We start from the raw sequence: 22,254 nt of genomic DNA, 5'->3' as shown, positions 1-22,254 counted from the left end.
TTCCACATATAAGTGAGATCATATGGTATTTGTCTTTCTCTGACTGACTTATTTCACTTAGCATAATGTTCTCTAGGTCCATCCATATCGTTGCATAAAAACTCTTGAATTGTACACTTTAAATGGTGAGCGGTGAGGCATGTGAATATCTCAATAAAGCTGCTGTGACTTAAGAAAGATGATGGTAGCTTGGGATCCGCAAGGTAGGTAGCAGGGGTGAGAAGTGGCCTGATCTTTCTGGTGGGACTTATTGGGTGATTGGACAGGAAGGGAGGGAGGGAGGGAGGGGAAGGGCGAGAGAGAGAGCCATTGAGAAAATGGAATTGCCTTTTCTGAGATGTGGAAGCAGGCCTGTGGGAAGAAATGGAGGGTTTTGATGTGGGCATTCTGAGTTCAACTTCCAAAGGGAGATGTGGAAGAGTGGCCCATAACTGAGTCTGGAGTTGAGGGGAGTCGTTGCTGTTAGAGACAGAAGCTTGGGAGGCCTCAGCACATGTGGTGAAAGCCTTGGGACCAGGTGAAGTCATAGAGAGGATGAGTGACAGGAGGGCCAGAAACTGGGCCCAGGACCCTCTGCACCCAGCTCAGGAAGAGGGGCTCCTTCAGGACTTCTGCCTCCTAGACTGGAGGCTGGGTTAGGGTAGGGGTGACAAAAGACAGTATTGTCATGTTTGGGTCCCTGTAGCACCGCTTGCACCCCGTAGGTGTTCTGTATATATTGGATTAAATAAGGGAGATGAGCGAGCTTTGAGCTTTGTATTCCCTTACCATCTCGGCTTCAATTTTATTGGCTTGGGCCCAATGGGAGGCCTTTTCTTTTCATGAGAGCACTTAATTATTCTCCAGTGCCGACCACAGAGAGTGGAAGGAGCAGGGGTTGGGCAGATGCTGCTCTCATAAACTCAGGTCTCCAGCAGCCACAGCTCTAGGTCTCGGGGGGTTGTGCCCTGTGCAGGCTGGGTTGGGTCCCTGAGGAGTGATGGGGAGGGGCTCCTTTAAGCTGGGTGGTATGAGGTGGTTCATTAGAACTGAGACCGGAATGCTGAGAAGGAGGTGTTTGTGCAAAGACCTAGGAGCAGCCCCTTCTGGTGGCGGCAGTGGGCTATAAAAGCTTGGGGTAGGGGTTTGATGAGTCTGAACGGGGAAGCAAGGCTGGGGGTGATTTGAAAGTGGTGGTTTGGAATGAGGTGTGCCAGGGGCCAAGGAGAAGGTTGTGTGAGGGCCGTTGGGAGGAATTGGGATATCACTCTTGAAAGCAAGTGAAGCCTTTGTTGGTGGATGGTGTATGTGTGCATGTGGGTGTGGCTGGCAGGGCACAGGGAGAGCTGAGGTGGCTTGGAGGAGGGTGGTGGAGCTATGGCCACAACAGGCTGAAGTTGGGAGATGCTGCACAGATGGAACTGACGGGACCTGCTGCTGGAGTCAGTGTGGGGTGAGGGAAAGAGGGACCACTGAACTTCATCATCTGGGTGGCTTTCTGGGTGAATCCTAAGATCTGACCCCCGGCACATTGCCCCTCTTTGACCTGTCAACAGCCTGCAGCCGCTGTGTAGCCTTCTCCCTCGCTGGTGGGTTTTCCTGCTTATGTCTCAGGGCCCTTTCTCCCTCCTCTGTTCTCAGCATCATGGCGGAACAGGATGTCGAAAATGAGCTTCTGGATTACGAGGAAGATGAAGAGCCCCAGGCTCCTGCAGAGAGTACCCCAGCACCCCCGAAGAAAGATGTCAAGGGGTCTTACGTTTCCATCCACAGCTCTGGCTTCCGGGACTTTCTGCTGAAGCCCGAGCTTCTAAGGGCCATAGTGGACTGTGGCTTTGAGCATCCATCTGAGGGTACGCCTCCCTGGTCCCCCCTACCACGGCCTTCCTCTGAGTGCTCTCACCATGGTCCCCTCAGCCACCTGCTGAGGGGCCCACACTCGGGGAGCATCTGGTTTCCAGTCACTCACGTGATCTCTCCCCCTCAGTCCAGCACGAGTGTATTCCCCAAGCCATCCTGGGCATGGACATCCTGTGCCAGGCCAAGTCTGGGATGGGCAAGACGGCGGTCTTCGTGCTGGCCACCCTGCAGCAGATTGAGCCCGTCAACGGACAGGTGGGTGGGCGCCCTGCCTCCCAGGTCCGGGTTTCCTGAGGCAGCAGGCACCATGGCTCCTGTTAAAAATGCCTGTTCCCACATTCTTTTTGTGGGCTTTTAAAATAAAGGACAGTATTTAGTTGTAACACAATCCCCCCCAAAATGATAAGCCAAGAGAAAAAACTGTAAAGCGCCCACAATTTTACTGTTCAGAGACATGGTTGTTATTTCACTGTGTACTTTAAATTGTCCCTGTTTCTGAAAGGGGATTACACTGCACACGGCTTTGTTACTGCTATTGTTGCTGACAGGCCACAGCTGTCTTCTCATGTCCTGAACATTGTTTTCCACTATCTTGGGGGATAATTGAGGTGAATAATGGTGTTCTGCTCTTTCATGCTGGGGAAACATCCTTGGGCTGTGTGTGGGTGCACGAGACCTTATTTCTGTAGGGTAGATGGTTAAGGAGGGTTGTTTAGTGGGAGGTCGTGGTGTGGTTGCAGTGCTTGGTGGTGTGGGCCAGAAGGCCAGGGCAGCTGAAGAGCAGAGACTCAGCACAGGGCCTCTCACTGGCTAGGCTAGGCCAAACCACTATCCAGGCCTCACTGTAGGTCCTGGTGTTGGGAGACAGGCCTCTGTAGCTGTGAGAGGCTGTAGAGAGTGAGGGGTGGGTGAATGGCTGTGAGAGGCGTTTGGGCCTTCTCGTGGCCCTAGGTATGGGGAGTAGGGTGGTGGGTACCTTAGATGGGGGCCTGGTGGGCATGAGCTGTCCAGGGAAGAGAGCAGCAGGGTGGGCTCTGGCCAGGGAGGATTTAAGACACTGCTTTGAGTGAGTCTCTCCTGCCCACCCCACAGGTGACAGTCTTGGTCATGTGCCATACGCGGGAGCTGGCCTTTCAGATCAGCAAGGAGTATGAGCGTTTCTCCAAGTACATGCCCAATGTCAAGGTGAGCCCCCTTGGGCCGGGTCTGGTGCCATGTGGTCCTCTGCAGCCTGGCTGGTCTTGGCTCTGGCCCAGTCAGCATTTACCAAGCTTGGCTGCAGCAGCTGCCTTTGAGGTTTTTGGTGGTTTATGCTCCTTAAAAGCCTGGTGAATTATGCATGGCCCCAGAGGCCTGTGCCAGTCCCAGCCCTGGGCTGCTTTTCAGTGGAGCTGTGCCCAGGCTCTCAAGCCTGGCAGGGCTGCAGGCTTAGTGGCCATCAGCATGGAGTGGGGTGCAAGCCCTTAGAAAGGCAAAAGTGACTTCCTTTCCACCTGAATAGGTGTCTGTGTTCTTCGGGGGCCTCTCCATCAAGAAGGACGAAGAGGTGTTGAAGAAGAACTGTCCCCATGTTGTGGTGGGGACTCCAGGCCGAATCCTGGCGCTTGTGCGGAACAGGAGTCTCAACCTGAGGAATGTGAAGCACTTCGTGCTGGACGAGTGTGACAAGATGCTGGAACAGCTAGGTTAGTGTCACTGGAGACCCACCTAGCCACACCCTCCCCGCTGGGAGCCCCCTAGGCTTCAGAGCCAGGTGGGCCCTGACAGGGCAGACCAAAGGTTGCCTCAGAGTCTCCATTTTGAGGCAACATGGATGGTCGGCACACGGGTCTCCTGTAAACAATTTTCAGAAAGTTCTTATGTTGGCTGAGTGTGACCTGCCACTTCTGAGCCCAAGCCGAGTAGGACCACAGGGCCCAAATGAGCCACTGTCCAGCACACATGCATGTCAGCCCTAGGCTTGCCATGGCCTGACCACCTGCTGGGTTAGTTCTAGGCCCCTGCCTGCCCTTAGTGAGCCCCGACAGGGCCAGTGGGAGATGGGGCTTGTGTCCTGGGAGGCAGCTGCAGCTCTCACCCCAGCGGCTGTCTCTGCCTCAGGCTCCCCTCCCTGAAGCGTGGCTCGAGGCGCGCTGGCAAGGCTGCTCCGCTCTGGCAGCGTGTAAGTGGACTGCAGCTCCTCCCGGGCCTGCACTCACCCCAAGTCCAGCCCCTCAGGCACCAGACACTGAGGACTCGCCCCTCCCTTCACTCCTTGCTCACACTGCCCTTATCGTGGTGCCAGGTTGGGAGGGGCTGGGTCGGGTCTTGGGTTGGGGGTCGTGATCTGGCAGGTGCTCACACCCACCTGTTTCTTGCCCTCCCCACCTAGACATGCGGCGGGACGTGCAGGAGATCTTCCGCCTGACGCCCCACGAGAAGCAGTGCATGATGTTCAGTGCCACCCTGAGCAAGGAGATCCGGCCCGTCTGCAGGAAGTTCATGCAAGACGTGAGTAGGGCGAGGCAGTGGCCAAGCCCTCCTGGGTCCTGGGCCCTGAGCTGTCACTGCGACACGACTCCCACTGCCATCATGGCACAATGCTGGGGGCCTGTGGAGCCCTCCCTTCTCTGTCTTGTCAGACTGGGGACTGAGCTTGATCCATACCTGAGCCAGACCAGAGTTTGGATCCAGCTGTTGGGGAAGAAATGTTTACTGGGTACAGCAGCCCCTCTGGGAAGCACCACAACATAAGAGTCGCCCCTGGAAAGTTCTAAGCAGGCGTGATGCCCAGGAGTAAGCCCTGCCTGCCCCTTGCCGCTCCCCTTCCCTCAGCCTATGGAGGTGTTTGTGGACGATGAGACCAAGCTCACACTGCATGGTCTGCAGCAGTACTACGTCAAGCTCAAGGACAGCGAGAAGAACCGCAAGCTCTTTGATCTCTTGGATGTGCTGGAGTTTAACCAGGTGACACTGCTGTCACCTGTTGTGGGGTTCTGGGCTTTGGGGAGGCTGGTGCGTGGGGCCTCTGGCCCTGACCACTGCTTCCCTCTGGCAGGTGGTGATCTTTGTGAAGTCTGTGCAGCGGTGCATGGCCCTGGCCCAGCTGCTTGTGGAGCAGAACTTCCCTGCCATCGCCATCCACAGGGGCATGGCCCAGGAGGAGCGGTGAGTGCACGGCACCGTGAAGGCGTGAGGCAGACCCCTCCGAGGGAGCGCTGCCCAGGCACCCCGTACCTGATTCTTATTCCTCCTGTCCCCAGCCTGTCACGCTATCAGCAGTTCAAGGACTTCCAGCGGCGGATCCTGGTGGCCACCAATCTGTTTGGCCGAGGGATGGACATTGAGCGAGTCAACATCGTCTTTAATTATGACATGCCCGAGGACTCAGATACCTACCTCCACAGGGTGAGTGGCCCCCACAGGTGTCATCATGGCCCCTTCCTGGAGTAGGGACCTGGCCCGGCTTGTCCTTAGATCCCCAGGTTGTGTCTCTGTGGCCTGACCCATGCTCCTGTCTCCCTGCAGGTGGCTCGTGCGGGCCGCTTTGGCACCAAAGGCCTGGCTGTTACTTTTGTGTCTGATGAGAATGATGCCAAAATCCTCAATGACGTTCAGGACAGGTTTGAAGTAAATGTAGCAGAGCTTCCTGAAGAAATTGACATCTCCACATACAGTGAGTAGCTCAGGCAGGAGGGGTGAACTGGGGCCCTGGGGCCAGCGTGTGTGGGGGAGGGCTCTCCTCTCCTCTCACTAATGTGTGTGTGTGTGTGTGCATTTATCTTAACAGTTGAGCAGAGCCGGTAACCACGCGCCTGATGGCCCAGAGCGACCATGCCTCCCATGTTGCTGCTTCAAGTCCTTTCTAGGCGACAGTGGGCCTTTCTTTCTACTGTTTAAAAGCTATAGATTTGTGTAAGAATAAATTTTTATTATAGAAGCCTGGCTCCTACCCGTATGTTCTTAGTTGTTTTTGCGTTTCACAGACACAATATACCTGGCTAGGAAGCTCCCAGCCAGCCAGTAAAACCACCTTCTGTGAGATTCTGTATCTGTGAGATTTAATTTTAAGTGTCAACATTGAAAAGTTTATACAGATTAAAAAAAAAACAACATTACACAACATCCAACATCTTCATAACAGTGAGAACCCTCTGCCCCGGTGTGGGGCAGGTAGGTCTCTGTACCGTGAGCCACAGGCAGTGAAGCCAGGAAGGGCCCTTCCCTTCTCCCATCCCTGACCTCAGTCTTAGCTTAACAGGAAAATTGAACCGCAGCATTCTTGCCTCTTGTTCTATAGCAGAGACAGGTGAGTGGGAGGCCAGGTGGGCACAGGAGCCTCAGCCTTTCGGGGCATTGTGTACCTGGGCCAGCTCCAGCCCACCCTGGATCCTAGCTGGGGTGCAGCAGAGGGAGCTAGAAGCAGGCCCCTCAGGTCTGACTTTCCACCCGAGCTGTGTACTCGGGTTTGGCGTCAGGCAACAACTGTAAGCTCCTCCTCCCCGATGCACACATGGGGGCAGGATGACAGAAGGAGCTGAGTGGTCGGAGAGAAGGGGACAGTCTTCAGCACGTGCAAAAGCTGCTGAGGCCACAGGAGTTGCTGGCCTGGCCAGAACTGCATATTCACATGCCAGACTCGGAGGGCCTGAGGACCTGGAGAGAGAGGAAGTCCATGATGACTGAGCCCAGCTCAGGCTGCCTTCTGGTCTGGCACCCGCACCCCAGGGTCAGCCCTTACCCGAGTCTGGTTGTGGCTGGACCCCGATGTAGACGTGGCAAACTCTGAGTACTTGTTCCCAGTGACCATGCAGGCCCATTTCCGGTACTCCTCCCTCACCTGCAGGACCCAGGATGCCATGTCAGGGGAAGGGCAGCCCTGGGAAAGGGGGGTGGGGGAGCGGCCCAACCCCAGCTTGGCCGGAAGCCCACCTTCTTGTTGAGCAGGCAGTGCAGCAGGAAGAGGAACAGGCCCTGCAGGCAGTTGAGGATGGTGAAGGTGTAGGCCAGCACCTCGCTCCTCGGGTTGAAGAGGAACAGGCCGAAGCCCCAGGTGCAGCCCAGCAGGAAGAACTGTGCCAGGGCAGTGATGGTCAGCACCCTAGGGGGAGGAGTGCAGCTGCAGCAGGGGGCCACCCCACACACCCCCTCTCCCGGCCAGGCCGGCCCCTGCCTCACCTCGCCTTCTTTAATTTATTCATGTCTGGGTTGATCTCAGAGAACTTCTGAGTGAGCTTCCAGACAGTTGTCACGAAGATGACAGCATTGCACTGGGTGGGGGACAGAGTTGGATTAGTTAGGGGTTCTTGGAACTTGAAGGTAGAGCTGGTCTATGGGACTCGGTGAGGTGCCAGGTGGCTCACTCTTTGAGTTTGAGGGTGGGGTGTGTGTGTGGGGGGTTAGTTACCAAAATGATGAAAATCACGGGTCCCAGGAAGCTCCAGTGGAAGCCTTGTTGGCGGTCCAGCCAGCAGCTGGGCAAGAAGGGAGGGGTCCGTCAGGAGCGGGATACTGCGCGGTGCAGCCCCCACCCCCTGGGTCTGCACAGCCCCACCCCATCCCATCCCCTGTACCCCCATCTCCCTCCCGCCTACCGTGGCTCCACCACCCCGCACTCACTGGAATTTATGGCCGTAGCCCTCGCCGTTGAGGGCAGCCGCCGAGACAGCCGCCGAGATAGCCACGATGAGGCCGGGCACGCCGTAACCGATCAGGTAGAGCCACCGCTTCCTCGGGCCCTGGCCCTGGAACACGCGCACCACGAGAAAGTAGAGCTCCAGGCCCTCGAGGCTCATCCAGCAGAAGGCGGCCAGGAACCAGTAGTGCAGTAGTCCGGCCACTAGGCGACAGCGGAGCCCCATCTGCGGGCAGGGGTGGGTGGGGCGACGTCAGTGCGGGGCGCGGCCACGCGCCGTAGGAGCCAGTCCCCCTCCAGAGCCCTCGGGATGGGCAGGGGTCGAGGCGTGGCCAGGCTGCTCTATCGGGCGTGTGGGCGGAGCCACGTCTCCCCCCACCGAGCCCCGGAAGTGGGCGGGGTCACCCCTCTCATGGGCATCATTAGCCTAGCTCCCAAGTGAGTGACAGTGGGGCCTTCCACCGGGCGGGGTCTCACCTGTTCGCCTTTCTTCTCGACACCCACCAGGAAAATGGAGGAGCCCACAAACAGGCAGATGCAAAGGTGCAGGTGCACGGTAGTGCGGGAACCCTGGATGGGCCGCACTAGCAAGAAGGTGAGGATGCACAGCAGCAGGCAGACCAGCGACAGTGCCAGTCCCACCTTGGTGATCAGGGCCAGCTTTGGATCCTAGATTCAGGATGGGGTGGGTAGGTCTCCATCAGCACCCTGAGGCCTTCTGCTTTCCTTGTGAGCCCCACCGCCCAGACCCACCTGGGACCTGGCAGGAAGAACTCAGATCAGGCTGCTCACCTTCCCCCACCTCCTCTGCCTTCAATATCTGAGCAAACCTGCTGTCTCTGTCACCCTAAATACCCCCCTACACACACACACACACACACACACACACACACACACACACATACACACACACACACACACACACACACACACACGCACGTGCGTGCAACAGGTATCCCACTATGCACCCACGCTGCTCTCCCAAAAAGGTCCCCAGTGAAGCCTCGACTGCCACAACCTTTTTCGATACTGATGGGTCCACTTCTCTAACCTCATCTCATGCCCCTTCCACACCCCGCCACACCTATCAGCTCACATACCCCACACTTCAGTACTTCCTGGGCCTTTGGTCTGGACCACCAACCTCCCCTGCTTTGCCAGGCCCGTTCCAGTTATCCACACGGCCCAGTTTATCTGTGGATCCCCTGAGGCCACATACAGAAAGTTGTGCTCTTTCCAGCTTTTAGAGATATTAACAACAATTGGATGGGGTGGGTAGTCAGAGGGGCGCTGGCCAGAGCAGGGCCTGCAGTGCCAGGCTACACTGTTTAGTTGCTGGGTCATGGGGAGGTCTGGGGGGTCCCAGGGAAGGAGCTGGGGGGCGTGGCATGGGGCCACCTGGGCTGTGCAAGCAGACAGAAGCAGTTGGTCTTCATCAAGAGCTAGCTGCCTGTCTCTCCTAAGCTAACCTTGCCATCTGTGGGCTTTGGAGGGTGGCCCCAGGGCTGCTCACCTGGATGTCATAGTGGGCCATGAGGATGGCAAAACTGCTCAGGTGGCTGCATCGACAGGTGGTACTTTTATTCTGGCTGCCCAGCTTCCAGCAGCCTGTGGTGGCCCAGTACCCGCCACTGACATTGTCACCCTTCCAGAAGGCACAGATCAGCTCCTGGTGTTCCTTAGGCTCCTTCCACTGTGGGCAGGCGGGGGTGGTTGGAGAGGTTAGCCTTCAGGCCACTCGGGTTCTGAGCTTGCGTTGGGTCTGAGGAAGGCTGCTTTTCATTGACAAGTATTTACAGAGCACCTACTGTGTGTCCCAGGCCAAGGGACACAGCAGTGAACAGGGCAGACACAAGTCCCTGCCCTTGTGGTGCTGATATGCTCATGGGGGAGATAGACAGTAAATAATAAACTTAAATAAGTAAACTAGATAGTGTATTAGAAGGTGAAAAGTGCTATTAAAAAAAAGAAAAGGATAGGAGAAAGGTGGGTCATGATTTATTACAGATTATAACTTTAAATAAGGTCATGGAAGGCCTTAAAGAGAAGGTGATATTTGAACAAAGATTGGAAACAGGGAAAGGACTGAGTCATGTGGGGAAATAGTGTCCCAGGCAGAGATGAAAGCAAGTGCAAAGGTCATGAGCTACATTTAAGAAAGAGGCAGAATGGGTGGAAGTGGGGATGAAGGCTGCAGAGGGATTGCCTTGACTTTGGCCATGGGGTAAGCAGTGGGGCTGAGCCCCATTCCCCACCCAAGGACTCACAGTGTGGGAGAAGGCGAAGGTGACAGGGGAGTCTAGTTTCTCCGTGTTCTTGTTGCTCAGAAAGACAGAGTTGACAGCAGAGAGGAGCTCGAGTTTGGCACCGTTGACAGGACTCTCATGTATCTTTTCCAGCTTGGCTTTCTTCTCGGGGTCCAGCTTCAAGGAGGCGTTGTCCAGCAGTTTTTTCATGTTTTCGCTGGAGAGCATGCCTACCATGGAGGGACCTGGGGGACAAAAACACTGGCTACCTTCCCCTGACCTCCTACCCTCCTAAGACGTCTAAATCAGGCTTGGCCAGTCCACCGTGATCCCTGAAGTCCCTCAAGAGGGCTGTTTCCGACTCTTACATATTTGGCACCTCACCATTAGCTACATCCCAGCTCCTTTTTCCTGCTCCCACTGGTGCCCCCTCCAGCTCCCTGCTGTTACCTGAGTTGTTGCTTCCAGCTGCCACAGACCAGTTCAGCAGCATCCGCGCATGGCTCTGGCCCATGGTGACATTTCCATTTCCTTGCTCCTGGATCATCAGGGACAGCTCTGAGGGGAAAAGGACATGATTGGGGGCTCTGGGTATAGGATGGGGTCCAGGGCTGGGGTGGGGGGGGGCAGGATGAGGCCTTACCTGTGTTCTTAGGGGAATGGTGGGTGAAGGAGTCTTTAGGCATGGCCAAGGCCAGGGTCCTCAGGACTTCTTCGAGGCCTGACAGCAGGTAGGTGGCTATGTGGTGCCGGGAGGGCAAGGCCAGGGTCTCCAGGTCCTGGGGGTCTTCCAGTAAGTTGTCCAATGACTCGATGAGTTTCTGGGGGTGATGGGTGACAGCTGCTGGGTCAGGGCACCACAGGGGACGCCCGAAGAACCCTGAGCTCACCCCCTCACTAGAGGACACACTGGAGAACCATCCAGGTTGCCTGGGGGACAGGCACAGGGGAATCGAGACACTGTAGTAGCCAGAAGACGAGTAGGGGAATGGAGTACATGCCTGTGTGCACATACATATTATAACGATGGCACATTTATCAGGCCCTGGCTTTCTGCCAAGTTCTCTTTGAAATCTGCACTGTCCAGAACAATCACCACCAGCCACATGTGGCACTTGAAATGTGGCTCCACGTTGAAAAGGTAACATTTTTGGATCTATTGGGTTAAATGCCATCTTCATATTAATTTCATTTCTTTATTATTTTTTTTTCAGTAAAGCTACTGGAAAAATTTAAATTCTATAAGGGGCTCATATATTTCTACCAGGCTAAGTGCATATGCTAAAACATATATTATGCTTACTATGTGCCAGGCACTATTCTTTGAGTCTTGCTTCTCTCAGTTCATTTAAACCTTCACACCCGCTGTATGAAGCAGGCACTATTTTCAGATGAGGTGACTGAGACCCAGAGAGGAGTCACTTGCCTGAGGTCACACAGGAGGAAATGTCGGGGGGATTTGAACCTTTGCGGCCCGGTTCCAGAGGCAAAACTCTTAATTGCTCCATTCTGTTGCCATCATATCCCTCTTGATCCTTTGTGTGTGTGTGTGTGTGTGTGTGTGTGTGTGTGTGTGTGTGTGTGCGCAGGCCCTGCTCTGGTCATTGGTGGACTCAGGAATTGGGGTGTATATGTACGTCTGGGTTTCTGTAATGGGATTATATATGGTGTGTGTATATTGTGCATATAACCACATGTGTTTCTCTGATCAGAGACCCCTGCTTGGGCTGTCTCCACTCACACTGAAACCTCCCTCAGCCACTCCCACACTCTCCTGGGTCCTGCCCTTACCTTGATGGTGTCCTGGGCCACGGCAGGCTTGAAGTTTCTGCCCAGATCCTTGACCTCTTCAAAGAAGCGGGAGAGACTCTGGGGAGAGAAGAGATGAGGGGTCAGAGAGCTCCACGCATGAGTGGGAGAGCTTGGGGACAATGGGTGGACACGGTGGGCTATGTGAAGGGGTCCCTGCCTCTAGTCCCTGCTGGGGCCACTCACCTGGCTCTTGATTCCGGGGGGCAGGGTCCAGGTGGGGAAGTCCACTGCAGGGGACAGAATGGGAGTTTATTAGGTGTGAGAGCATCTGTGTGTGTTGGAGGCAGGGTTGGGGGTCAGGTCAGGCCAGGTACCTTCACACTGAATGGTATTTTTGAAGCAGGGCCCACTTGCAATGTTCCCCGCCTCACTTTTCCTTGACCTATAGCTTAACAATAGGTCATCCCCCTGCCACTGGAGCTCAGCTTGGTTCCCAGCTTAGAAATTGCCCTGAAATTTATGATTAACACCCTTAGGCATATTGATCACAATCCCTCTGGTCTAACATTCTTTCCAGGCTACTCCCCTCATTGTTCCTGGGCTGCCGATGCCACCAGAGAATCACGTTGGCAGAGGGAAGGCTCCATGCAGTACCCCGAACCATGTAGCCCTGGAGGAACACCCAGATTTTCCCTTACATACCCCAAGACTGTTTGAGAATGTCAAAGCAGTTTTTTGAAGGTGTTAACCGGCTGCCTTCTCAGACCACCGGTGCTCTGATAATCGTTTATTCTATAGCCCAACTCCTGTGTCTATCTGTTGGCTGAGCAGCACAGGCAGCACGAGCCCCAGACTCGGTTGCCCTACAGTTTCATTTTGTCTATTCAGAAACCCAGGTTTGGGCACCCAGCTTCGGAGCCAGTGGCATGTGTATGAGCCCAGAGTGCTGACACAGAAGGTGGAGTTGTCACACTGATGCCCCCAGAGCGACACTCATCCACATCTGGGGACACGAAGAACAGGCCCAGTCCCAGCCCACTCAGGCCCCTCTCCTCTCCATGCCCTGCCCCTCCCCCCATGTTAGTGCCCCCCCCCCTTGGCTGGAGTGATGCCGCCTGGTGACTGCACATCCCTGAGTGGTGGACACAGGGGTTATGGGAGATGTGTGCAGAGGCCTGACACATAGCAAGTGAGCCCCATACAGATGTAAGCTGGTGAAATATTGAAATACCTTTGTCCCAGTTAGTAATTGGCTGCTGCCCGGGGTTCCCCAGGAGCCTTCCTCTTGGTACCCCAGCTTCTTCCCTGGGACCCACCCAGATCTTTGCCCATTTAGCCTCAAAAGAATTAACGCCTGGCACAGCAGGGCACCCCCAGCATTCATTCTGCTTGGTTTATATGAGTTCCAGTGAATATGTAATCAGATGGTTTGAGTGTGGGAGTGTGGGATCTGAGCTCCAGACCTTCACAGATGGTGTTGTTTGGGCCATTGGGGGACCCAGGCATTGGCTTCCAGCCAGGGCGGCAGCGGCAGTTATAACTGCCCACAGTGTTGAGGCAGTGTGTGGATTTGTGGCATGGTTTTTGCTCCGAAGCACATTCGTTCACATCTGAGGACAAAGCCAGAGCGTCAGCCCCCCCCCCCCCCCACTTCCACCCGCTTCTCACTGCCTCTCATAAGGACTCCACCATTAGTGCACGTGCCACTACCTGGTGAACTTCAACTTCACCCTCAAAGCACCTTATGGCAACCTCCCTGCAAGACGAGCAGAGCAGGAACCATAGTCTCGTTGTAGGCAGCAAAGCCGGGAGGAAAGCTGCGTCCTGCGGCTGAATTTCCTGACCAAGGACTCTTACCTGCTCCTTCCTGGGCCCTAGCCCTGCTTCCCCTTCTGGGAACTAGAAGTGACACCTCCCTCTGCTCACATGTGACAGGTGAGGATGGGGCAGGGCCTGCGGGCGCTCACAGGGGCTCCACAAGGGAACCCCGGGCCCCCGAAGTCCCTGCCGCCTCCCTGCTCTGTGGCAGGGCCTTTCGGGGAGACAAATCCTTGGGCAGGCCCTTGGCGTTTTGGGAACCTGAGAATCGTTTCCCTCCTCCTCGGGCTGTGGGACCTGCCTCGGCTCCTTCCCCAGCTCCAGTCCAGCCTCACAGCGTCTCCCCCAGGGCTGTACCTGAGCACAGCTTCGGGTGCGCCTGGTCGAACTTGAAGCCAGATGGGCACTTGCAGATGTAGCTGCTTGGGGTGTTGACACAGATTTGGCGGCCCTTACAGATTCTGGGATTCAGCGTACATTCGTCTATGTCTGCAAGGGGAAAGAGGGTGATGGACGCCTGCAGCCATGGGCAGCCTTCGGGGCTGGGAGTCAGCCACATTTCCTGGCATGGAAGCGTCTGAAAGGCCCCAATGTCTCCCCCCAGGAGAGTGGCCTATGGGTGAGTGTGGTGGCCAAGGTGCTCTGTTGTCCAGATGTGGCCAGAAGCAGCCCAAGTCCTCCCAATCTGCCAGCTCTGGCTCCCTTAGCCTCCTCGGGCAGCTCTCAGGCGGGCAGGGACATCACAGCCACCTGGGTCCCAGCCTGAGCATTTGGACAAAGGCCAGGTGGGCCTTCCCAGGAACTGAGTGCAGGCGAAATGCTGCGTTCCTTGAGCAGGGCCTGTCTTGACCCGCCCGGGGTGAATGCTGCTGGCTGAGTTCTCCTTGGAATCCTGGTGACAGCGCCCTCCTGTCCTTGCTAACTCTCCAGCTCCATGGAGATGGACCAAGACCCACCCCTGGGCCTGGCCCATTGGCAGGGGCTTGGAAAAGGAGAATGATGCCTGACAGGCCAGGGCCACCCCAATAGCACCAGATTGTGGTGGACAGAGGGTCTCATGTCCAGCCATGCAGGCTTGTGGCAGTGAAAGCACCTGTCCCGCTGTCCCGGTCCCCATGACGGCCCCCCTGGACTGGTAGGAAGTGGTGAGAACCCATAGGAGCACAGCCAGCAGGAGGTGAGGGCTGGATGCCTGGAAGGGGGAGCAGGTGCTGATGGGCTGATGAGGGGTGACATGTGTTTCTGTCATCTGACCCCTTGGCTTCCCACAGGGATGTAGACCTGGGGGCCCTAAGTGGGGCTCAGCTTCCATCTTCTGTCCCCCAGGGGTCTGGGACCCCATGGGGCCTGGGTTGACATCCTCGGGAGAGGGTGGGTCCTGGGGTAGTGGTCCCCAGTGATGCCCTCTCTTATCATCTGGTCCGGATGGGAGCGTCATCTTTCACCCTACTCTGAGTTTGAGGCAGGGGGTCAATGTCGCCCTGCCTACCCCCTTACACGACACCTTTCTAGGTCCCGCTCTTCTGAGCTGCCTTCCGGCCTGTGAACTGAAATTATTGGGGAGGGTCAGGGTGGAGCTTTGCTCAAGGAAATAGACCGAGGCCGAGTGGTTGAGAATTGGGGTCAGGGCACCAGGAGGCATCTTCTCCAGGCGGGGATGTTGGCCAGAGGCAGGGCCAGCCGGGGAAGGTGGGCCTGAATCTCTCTTCTCCCAAGTTTCTTGGCCAGGTCCCCAGATCCATCACAGCCCAGGGGCTCTGAGAGGGTTCTTGGTGTTGCCAAGCCTGTATGGGCTCCGGTGGAGGCAGGTCTCATCCTGGCAGTCATGGACGATGGCAAAGAGGATGGATATTAAATTTAGTGCACCATGAGCTCCTGAAGTATCTTGCATGCCACCTCCCTCTTTTATTTTATGCAAATAAGATGCCAGGTGGGCAGGGCCTGGGACGTTCCAAACTTCTGGTAGTGGCCTCTGCAGAAGGTTCTGGAGCCTTGGGGTTCAGAGAGGGTCAGCAGACCAGGTGGGTGCCTGGGATGGGCCTCTGATGCCTGGAGAAAGTGGGGCAAGAAGCCAAGGGAGTGGCCTGGGTCTCCTGCTCATAGCTGACCCCATGGGCCATGAAACTGATAGACGTGTCCTCAGGTGCTGCAAAGGCTGGAATGCTGAGGTGGGCGGGTGCACAGACCGCCCAGCTGAGCCGTCACAAAGCTAGCTTTAGGTGGCAGGTCCTGATCCAAACCAGAAGGCTGCTCTCTCCCCATTACCCACCTTGAGGTTCCACCTCTCCCACGTGTTCATCCATGTCCCTGCCCAGTAGCTTGAGCCCCTTCTCTCAGCCCTGGCCTGTTTCTGAGATAGTAACACATCTCCTCAATAACCACAACCACCCCCTGTGCCGCGGGACTCATAATAGTCCAGGCACACTGAGTGGGATCCATGATCACCATGCAGTTGTGCAGGTTGCTCACTGCACAAGGGTGTTCAGCCAAAGAGTCAAGTGGGGGCTGAAAACCAGCTCACTCTCCATTCCCAAAACACATTGTATTCCCCTGAAGATGAGGAACCTTTTCCCAATTCACATAAAGGCTCGGTCCTCTGGCCAGGGCACACGTTTGGGGCAAAACATCTACCCATAGAGTCACCTATGGACTATCAGTGAGGTGGATGGAGCCCTCCCACTGGTGTCCCTTTCCCTCCCACCAGGGAGGCTCTGTTGCCCTCTGCACGCAGGGCAGGGACCCAGGCTGTGGGCTCTTCTCTCCACAGCAGGGTGAGTCTGTGGAACCTGCCCAGAGTCCTCCGGGGTCCTCAGCCCAACCTCTTCCTCCCCTCTCTGTATTCGGCACTAACCCCTTCTCTCTGGGAGAGGCATGGCTTCTGCTGGCCCATGGCTGGCTTCATCTGCCACTGCAGCTGCCTCAAGCCCCTTTGCTGCCTGCCTGCTCCCCTGGAAAGGGGGCAAAGCCTGGTGATGCATGGAGGCCTGGTTCATTCTCCTCGTGAGGAGATAGACCAGGCCAGCTGCTCTCAGAGTACCCACTTGGGGCACAGTTCCCTGGGATGCCCATCCTGGAGAAGGTGCATTAGGTCATAATGATTATAGTCTAAAAACCCAACAGCCACCTCTCTGTGCTGTGCTCTGTGATCTCATATACCTTCACGGCAATTCTATGCGGTAAACACCATTGTCACCCCCTTTTACAGATGGGTAAACTGAGGCACATAGAGGTGAAGCAACATGTCCAAGGTCATACAGTTAACAAAAGGCAAAGCTACTTTTGGGGTTTTTTCCCTGTAAAAGATAGGAGCTCTTTTTAAAAATACATACACACACAAAATCATAATATTATCACAGCTCACATATTACCAGTGATTTCTGAATAAATGTCCTGGCTGGTGTCACACACACAGCCATCAAGTGACAAAGCCAGGATTTGGGCCCTTGGCTCTCACACCACCCTGTCTCTCTGTGCTGTTGGGACAGGCACAGGCACACCTGTCCCCATTGAGACCTGGGCACTGTACCTATAACCAGGGCCCTGTATGCTGCAGGAATAGCTCTGGTGAGCCCAAACTTCATGGATGAGAAGATAGAAGATTCAGGGACATTCTTACCTTGACATGTGTTCTCACTCGCATTTCTGAACACTTTTGCCCCAGAAACCATCTCGTATCCCTGTTGGCATGTGCAGTAGTAGCTCCCCTCCGTGTTCTGGCAGTCTGCGAATTTTCCACAGGGCACTGTCAGGGGTGGTCCACACTCGTTGATGTCTGGAACACAACAGGACAAAGGGTCACCTCCCAAAGGCATGAACTTGCTCAGGGCAGAGATCTTCATCCCCTACCTGGCCCCCCAGCATGGGGCCTGATGCATAATCTGGGTCTTTTTAGAAAGAATTAGACTCAGGCAACACTGCTGTGGCTAGGCTGTGGCTGGAGTATGCCATTCCTGAAGCCCACTCAATCAGCTTGGCTCTTCATGGCTCTCTGGCTGGCACCCTGGGTTTGGATATGGGAGAAATGCCGAAGCGGGGGTGGGTGGGTAGATGAAAGCTCTGCATCCCCCCTCCCCAGTCCTGGAAGGGCAAACTGAGGCACCCATTTCAGACTCCTGGAGACCCAGTTCCTCTCTCTCCAGAAAGCCATGTTTATTCGCTTCTTATTTTTCACCTTCATATCTTTTTCTTCTTTTTTCTCTGTCCTTGATGACAGTCCAAGGACAAAGGCTGAGATCCCCAAACTCCACCCACATCCCCATGGGCACTGGGCTGTGCCCCACAATCTCCATGTGGCCCTCCACCACCCCAAGCCTCTGTACCATCACAACTCTCCAAGGGGCTGGTGATGATCTCCCCAGATAAAGAACTGAATCCTGGATGACAGCGACAGGCGGTGGCATTGACACATGAGGAGTTTGGAGGGCACCACCGAGCACAGGCTGTGGAGGCAGAGGCTGTGGGGACAGAGACCTGGTCAGGAGGTGAAGGCTGAGCCAGGGGCTGGGGAAGGGCAGCCCTGAGCTCCCCTCTGCAACAGGCTTCTCTCCCGCCTGGGCTGAGAGGTGCAGTGCGGGGCTCGGGGACCCTTTCCCAGGCTCTGGCTGTGGACAGAGTTACTTTCAGCAGACTCACCAGCGATGTTCCCAGATTCAATTTCCAACAGAGTCAGCAAGCGCAGCGCTGGAACAGAGAGAGGGCGGGTCAGGGGTACACAGAGCAGGGAAGGGTTTACAGAGGCCTGAGGGTGATGCATCTGAGGGAAGGGGACTGCTCACCCCTCCTAGGCTCTGACTCAAAGAGAGGGCCGGCAGGTGGCACCTCCTTGGCCTCCAAAGCCCACAGCTACAGAGTTGGCACCAGTTGCTAAAACTAAAGGATAGGGAAGGGCCTGAGCCCAGCAGGGGTCTTGGCTCCTGCTGACCTATGGGCAGGATTTCAGAAAATAGACTAGAGCCAGGTGGCCCTGGTTCTAATCCCAGACCTTGGTCAGATTACCTCATTTTTCAGTGCCTCAGTTTCCTCTTCTATAAAACGGGGATGAAGTGGGGGACCCACTTTCTAGAGCAGCGGTTCTCAACCTTCCTAATGCCGCGGCGACCCCTTAATACAGTTCCTCATGTTGTGGTGACCGCCAACCATAAAATTATTTTTGTTGCTACTCTATAACTGTAATTTTGCTACTGTTATGAATCGTAATGTAAATATCTTTTTGTTTTCCGATGGTCTTAGGCGACCCCTGTGAAAGGGTCGTTCGACCCCCAAAGGGGTCACGACCCACAGGTTGAGAACCGCTGTTCTAGAGTATTGGGAGAGTTTGGCACATGAGTACTGCCTAGTATATCAAAGTGTTTACTGTCATCATTTTTTTATGTAAAAATGAAGGGGTTGGACCAGGTGTTCTCTAAGGTCCCCCCAAATCTAAAGTGTTCAGCCACCCCCTCCCCACACCCTCCCTCAGGGACACAGATGCAAGCACACCACACCCATATCTGTCAGCCCCAACGACCAGCTTGGGACCCAGTAGTGATATTTCACCCCTGGCGCCCTGAACACAGGAAGATGCTGTGGGATCACATTTGTGGTGGTGCTGAACGACCTTCCCTCTCTTGCTATTCCTGCAGCTCGGGGCACCCCCCCCTCCCAGGGCATGTCCTAGGGCTCCTCCTCAAGTCAGCAGGTGCTCTAGAGATGGGGACCTTGTTACCATTCACCAGATGGATAGACACAGAAGACAGGGATGGAGGGAAAATACAGAGAGACGGACAGAGAAGGAGCTAGAGACAGAGAGAGGTGAAAGGGAGAAAGACAGAGAGGTGAAGAGATGAGAGAGAGAGAAGGAGACACAGAGAGATGGAGAGAGAGAAACAGAGAGAGAAGCAGAAGTTAAGACTGAGAGAGAGAGGTGGGTAGAGAAATAAGGAACTCCTAGAAAGGGAGGGACAGAGATTAGACAGAAAGATAGGTTGAGAGTGAGATAGAGAAAAAGGAGAGAGAACAGGGAAGGGGAAGGGAGGGAGGGAGGGAGGGAGGGGAGAAGGTGCCCCAGCAGCAGGTGGAGGCATGGGGAGCGCTTGGGGGAGCCGTCCAGTCCCTACCTATCTGAAAATGCTGAGGAGGCAGCCCAGACACCCATAATCTTCAGGGAGGCCTGAAGAGAGGCCAAGGAATTGAGGCTTGGAGGGAGGGCAGATATGAGCCACTTCCTGGGCCGAGGGAAAGGATGACACACGGCGCAGTAGCCCCTGGAGGGGCCCCCAGGGGAATTCTGGGGTCAGCCATTGGGAACACAGCTTGAGGAGCTGTAGGGGGTGCAGACTGCAGGGTCCCCTGAACACTCAGTCCCAATGTCCAAACTTGATAGCCCTCAAGCTGGAGGAGGGTAGAGACCCCCTCCCAAAGCCCTGCCAGCTGGGGTAAACTGAGGCCAGAATCCCCGTCCCTTCCTTCGAACGAGGATTCCTTTCTTACTGCTCTCTGGCCAAAGGATTTGACTAGTTCCCTCTTCCACCGGGACCCAGTTCCTCTTTGTGGGACAAACCACAAAATGACCCCAGCTGCAACTTTCATGCTCACAAGTGCCCTAGGAGGCAGAGGCTCCGTTTATGTCCACTCTACAGATGGACAAACTGAAGCTTGGGGCCCAGAAAAGGCTCGGAGAATCTGGTGCACAGAGGGGGCTGGGGAAGGTGGAATTGAGGGGTCGAGGACTCCAGACCCTGTAGGAAAGGGCTCTTTGTGCCTGTCCCCTCTCCTCCACCAAGGCTGGGCTGGGCTCTCCTCCCCCACCACAGAGGCTGCTGGGCCAGACCTTCTCCATTTGGGGCCTTGGAAGTCAACCAAACAGGAGCTGGGAGAGGAGCTGCTGGCCATCTGCTTCCAGCCTCATCTGGTTTGCATTCCCCTAGCTGAGCCCTGAACACTCAGATTCCTGCTTCCAGACCCTGGGATGGGGGCAGGGCAGTCATTCTCTCCTTGCTCCTCCTGCGAAGGACCACCCCCCAGCCCATCTCCCAGACCCACCAGTGAAATAATAATAATAATAATAATAATAATAATAATAATAATAATAATAATAATTACTGTTTACTTAATTCTTACTGTGAACCAGGACTCACTCAACCCTTAACACAACCCTAGAAAGTGGAGATGGGTCTTGCCTCATTTTGCAGATGTGGAAAGTGAAAATCAGGGGCCCTGTGACTTGGCCCTGGTGACACACCGCCTCCCATCAGGTGTGGTCCACATGGATTCAGTAAATTTACTAAAAATCATTTAATTGTATGCATGCAACAGGCAAATTATACGCTACGTAAATCATGCCTCAATAAAACTAAAAAAAGCTCATGCCTGTCACCCTGGGCTCGCACAGGGAACCCCATCCCTGTGGCTCAGGGAAGCTCCAATTGATACCCCAAATGTCATTTCTTCACTCTCTTTGTTGCCTGGTTGCCCTGGTAACGAACTGCCGCAAAAGAAACCGTTAGAGCCACCTTGGGTGGGGCGGGAAGGGAGGCATGGGGGAAGTCACAGCAAAACTTAAGTTCAAACCCACAGCTGGCAAATCCCTTCAACCCACAGCTGAGTCCCAGCCAGGTCTGGGGGAGCAAGAACGGGGGTCACTGGGGCTGCCCCTGTCACTGACACAGTGGGAAACATATTGGGGGCACCCCATAGTAGAGGGGTCCCCAACCCTAGCTTCCCAGCAACCCCTATGCCATCTATTAAGAGTGAATTCCTGAGGGGGGGCCACAGCACTAACTTTTTGCCCCCTTTCCTTCCCCTCTGCCTCAGTTTCCCCTCTTAAGGAGCAGCCTCCAAAGTGGATCCAGAAGGGAGCCCGGGGAACCCTCTGGGAGGGGAGTCGGGCTCTTAGAGTCCCCAGGGGTTCCTGCCAGGATGTGGGGGTGCCCGGGCTCTGCCAGCCACTCTCCCCATGTGCCTGTGGTGCCTGCCTGACCATGTGGCTTCTTCCCTCACAGGCCCCAGAGCTCCCAGATGAGCCCACCATTTCTCCACGGGAAAGGGGGGGCCACAGCACCAAAACAGCACTGCCAGCAGCTCCCTTGCCCCTCTTAGCAGGGCCCCAAAATTCTCACCTTGTAGGACAAGAAAGACTCTGAAGCGGGTGCCTCCCATGATCTGAGCTGCCAGCACCGGAAGCAGAGGTTGGGGCAGGGCCATCCAGTGTTCCCAGGCTGGGCAGCTGTGTAGCAGTGCAGCGTCCCTTAGCCTCCGGGGGCCTTTATAAAGTAGGGGGTGGGGAGAGCCACTGGTCCAGGTCCCTCCCCGGAACTGGTAGGGCAGCTGGAAGCCAACAGGAAAGTGCGGTGAAAATACAGACCCAGGGGTGTTGCCTGTACTAACATACACACACACACACACACACACACACACACACACACACACACACACTCGGAGGTCCAACACCATTTGAGCATTTGACAAACTTTCTGACCCCTGTGTGCTTACCGGCTGTATCCCAGGGAGGCTTGCCCAGGGGGTTGTTTAGGTTGGGGAGGGCCCACGTCAGAAACAGCTCAGAGCTGCCACATTGAGGACCGCCCCCACTGTGCTCACTGTCTTGACAAGCCCTAATCTCCAGGGCCAGCCCCTGAGCTAACAATAGTTTCTTCCTAATTTTCAGATGAAGCAATTGAGGCACAGAGAGTCCAGAGTTCAAATAGGAGCTGGAGGAGTCTGAAGGGGCCCCTCATGGATATCAGGAAGGCAGCAGGAAGAGAAATGTCAAGCCACCAAGGGGCCACGATGCTGGAGCTGGGCTTTCTGGGCCAGTGTTTCCCAGGGTGCGAAACTTACATTTCAGGGGCACGTGGGCACTGCGTTAATCATCGGAAAATCACATGATAGGAAAGTTGTTTCCTTTTGGCTTATCTCTGGGGCCATTTAGTAATTTTTAAAATATGCTATTATTTATAAAGGGCTTAATCGGAGCCAGGCCTGACTCTAGGTGCTTTGTCCATTTCA

General features: G+C 55.3%; 2 protein-coding genes across 4 annotated transcripts in view; one reads left to right on the top strand and one right to left on the bottom strand.

Moving 5' to 3' along the window:
- DDX39A (DExD-box helicase 39A) overlaps positions 1-5,763 on the top strand; it is an 8,679-nt gene extending 2,916 nt beyond the window's left edge. For both annotated transcript variants that reach the window (XM_019664224.1, XM_019664223.1), the window contains exons 2-11: positions 1,621-1,832; positions 1,967-2,094; positions 2,932-3,024; positions 3,341-3,524; positions 4,211-4,329; positions 4,654-4,785; positions 4,877-4,986; positions 5,082-5,226; positions 5,347-5,494; positions 5,609-5,763. In XM_019664224.1, coding sequence (XP_019519769.1) covers positions 1,625-1,832; positions 1,967-2,094; positions 2,932-3,024; positions 3,341-3,524; positions 4,211-4,329; positions 4,654-4,785; positions 4,877-4,986; positions 5,082-5,226; positions 5,347-5,494; positions 5,609-5,625 — 1,284 coding nt within the window. In that variant the 5' untranslated portion in view covers positions 1,621-1,624 and the 3' untranslated portion in view covers positions 5,626-5,763. The remainder of the gene's footprint in view (positions 1-1,620; positions 1,833-1,966; positions 2,095-2,931; positions 3,025-3,340; positions 3,525-4,210; positions 4,330-4,653; positions 4,786-4,876; positions 4,987-5,081; positions 5,227-5,346; positions 5,495-5,608) is intronic.
- A 99-nt stretch (positions 5,764-5,862) lies between these two features.
- On the bottom strand, positions 5,863-21,552 carry ADGRE5 (adhesion G protein-coupled receptor E5). Of its 2 annotated transcripts, XM_019664221.1 has the most exons (19): positions 21,366-21,552; positions 17,902-17,949; positions 17,589-17,723; positions 16,886-17,041; positions 13,627-13,758; positions 12,915-13,061; positions 11,695-11,738; positions 11,491-11,568; positions 10,343-10,520; positions 10,150-10,257; positions 9,721-9,944; positions 8,967-9,146; positions 7,931-8,122; positions 7,438-7,679; positions 7,226-7,292; positions 6,997-7,088; positions 6,751-6,919; positions 6,560-6,658; positions 5,863-6,474 (listed from the first exon to the last, which is right to left on the bottom strand). In XM_019664221.1, exons 1-19 carry the CDS (start codon positions 21,448-21,450, stop codon positions 6,445-6,447), a joined length of 2,406 nt encoding a protein of 801 aa, XP_019519766.1. In that variant the 5' UTR covers positions 21,451-21,552; the 3' UTR covers positions 5,863-6,444. The 2 variants fall into 2 exon arrangements, with proteins under 2 accessions (XP_019519766.1, XP_019519767.1); XM_019664222.1 differs by lacking the exon at positions 12,915-13,061 and having other exon boundaries at positions 21,366-21,545.
- Between the last annotated feature and the right edge of the window lie 702 nt (positions 21,553-22,254).

Source organism: Hipposideros armiger, unplaced genomic scaffold, assembly GCF_001890085.2.
Source record: "Hipposideros armiger isolate ML-2016 unplaced genomic scaffold, ASM189008v1 scaffold_417, whole genome shotgun sequence".
In the NCBI taxonomy this organism is placed as follows: Eukaryota; Metazoa; Chordata; class Mammalia; order Chiroptera; family Hipposideridae; genus Hipposideros; species Hipposideros armiger.
The sequence above is the reverse complement of the archived record's forward strand: the minus strand, read 5'-3'. Positions and strand labels throughout refer to the sequence as shown.

What these genes read in the sequence shown, in the direction of transcription:
- ADGRE5 (XM_019664221.1), bottom strand. Translation starts at nt 21,450, where the DNA reads ATGGCCCTGCCCCAACCTCTGCTTCCGGTGCTGGCAGCTCAGATCATG. An exon ending in AGTCTTTCTTGTCCTACAAG is followed by an intron (nt 17,950 to 21,365) that starts GTGAGAATTTTG and finishes TCTCTGTTCCAG; the next exon opens with CGCTGCGCTTGCTGACTCTG. An exon ending in CCAGCCACAACCAGACTCGG is followed by an intron (nt 6,475 to 6,559) that starts GTAAGGGCTGAC and finishes CTCTCTCTCCAG; the next exon opens with GTCCTCAGGCCCTCCGAGTC.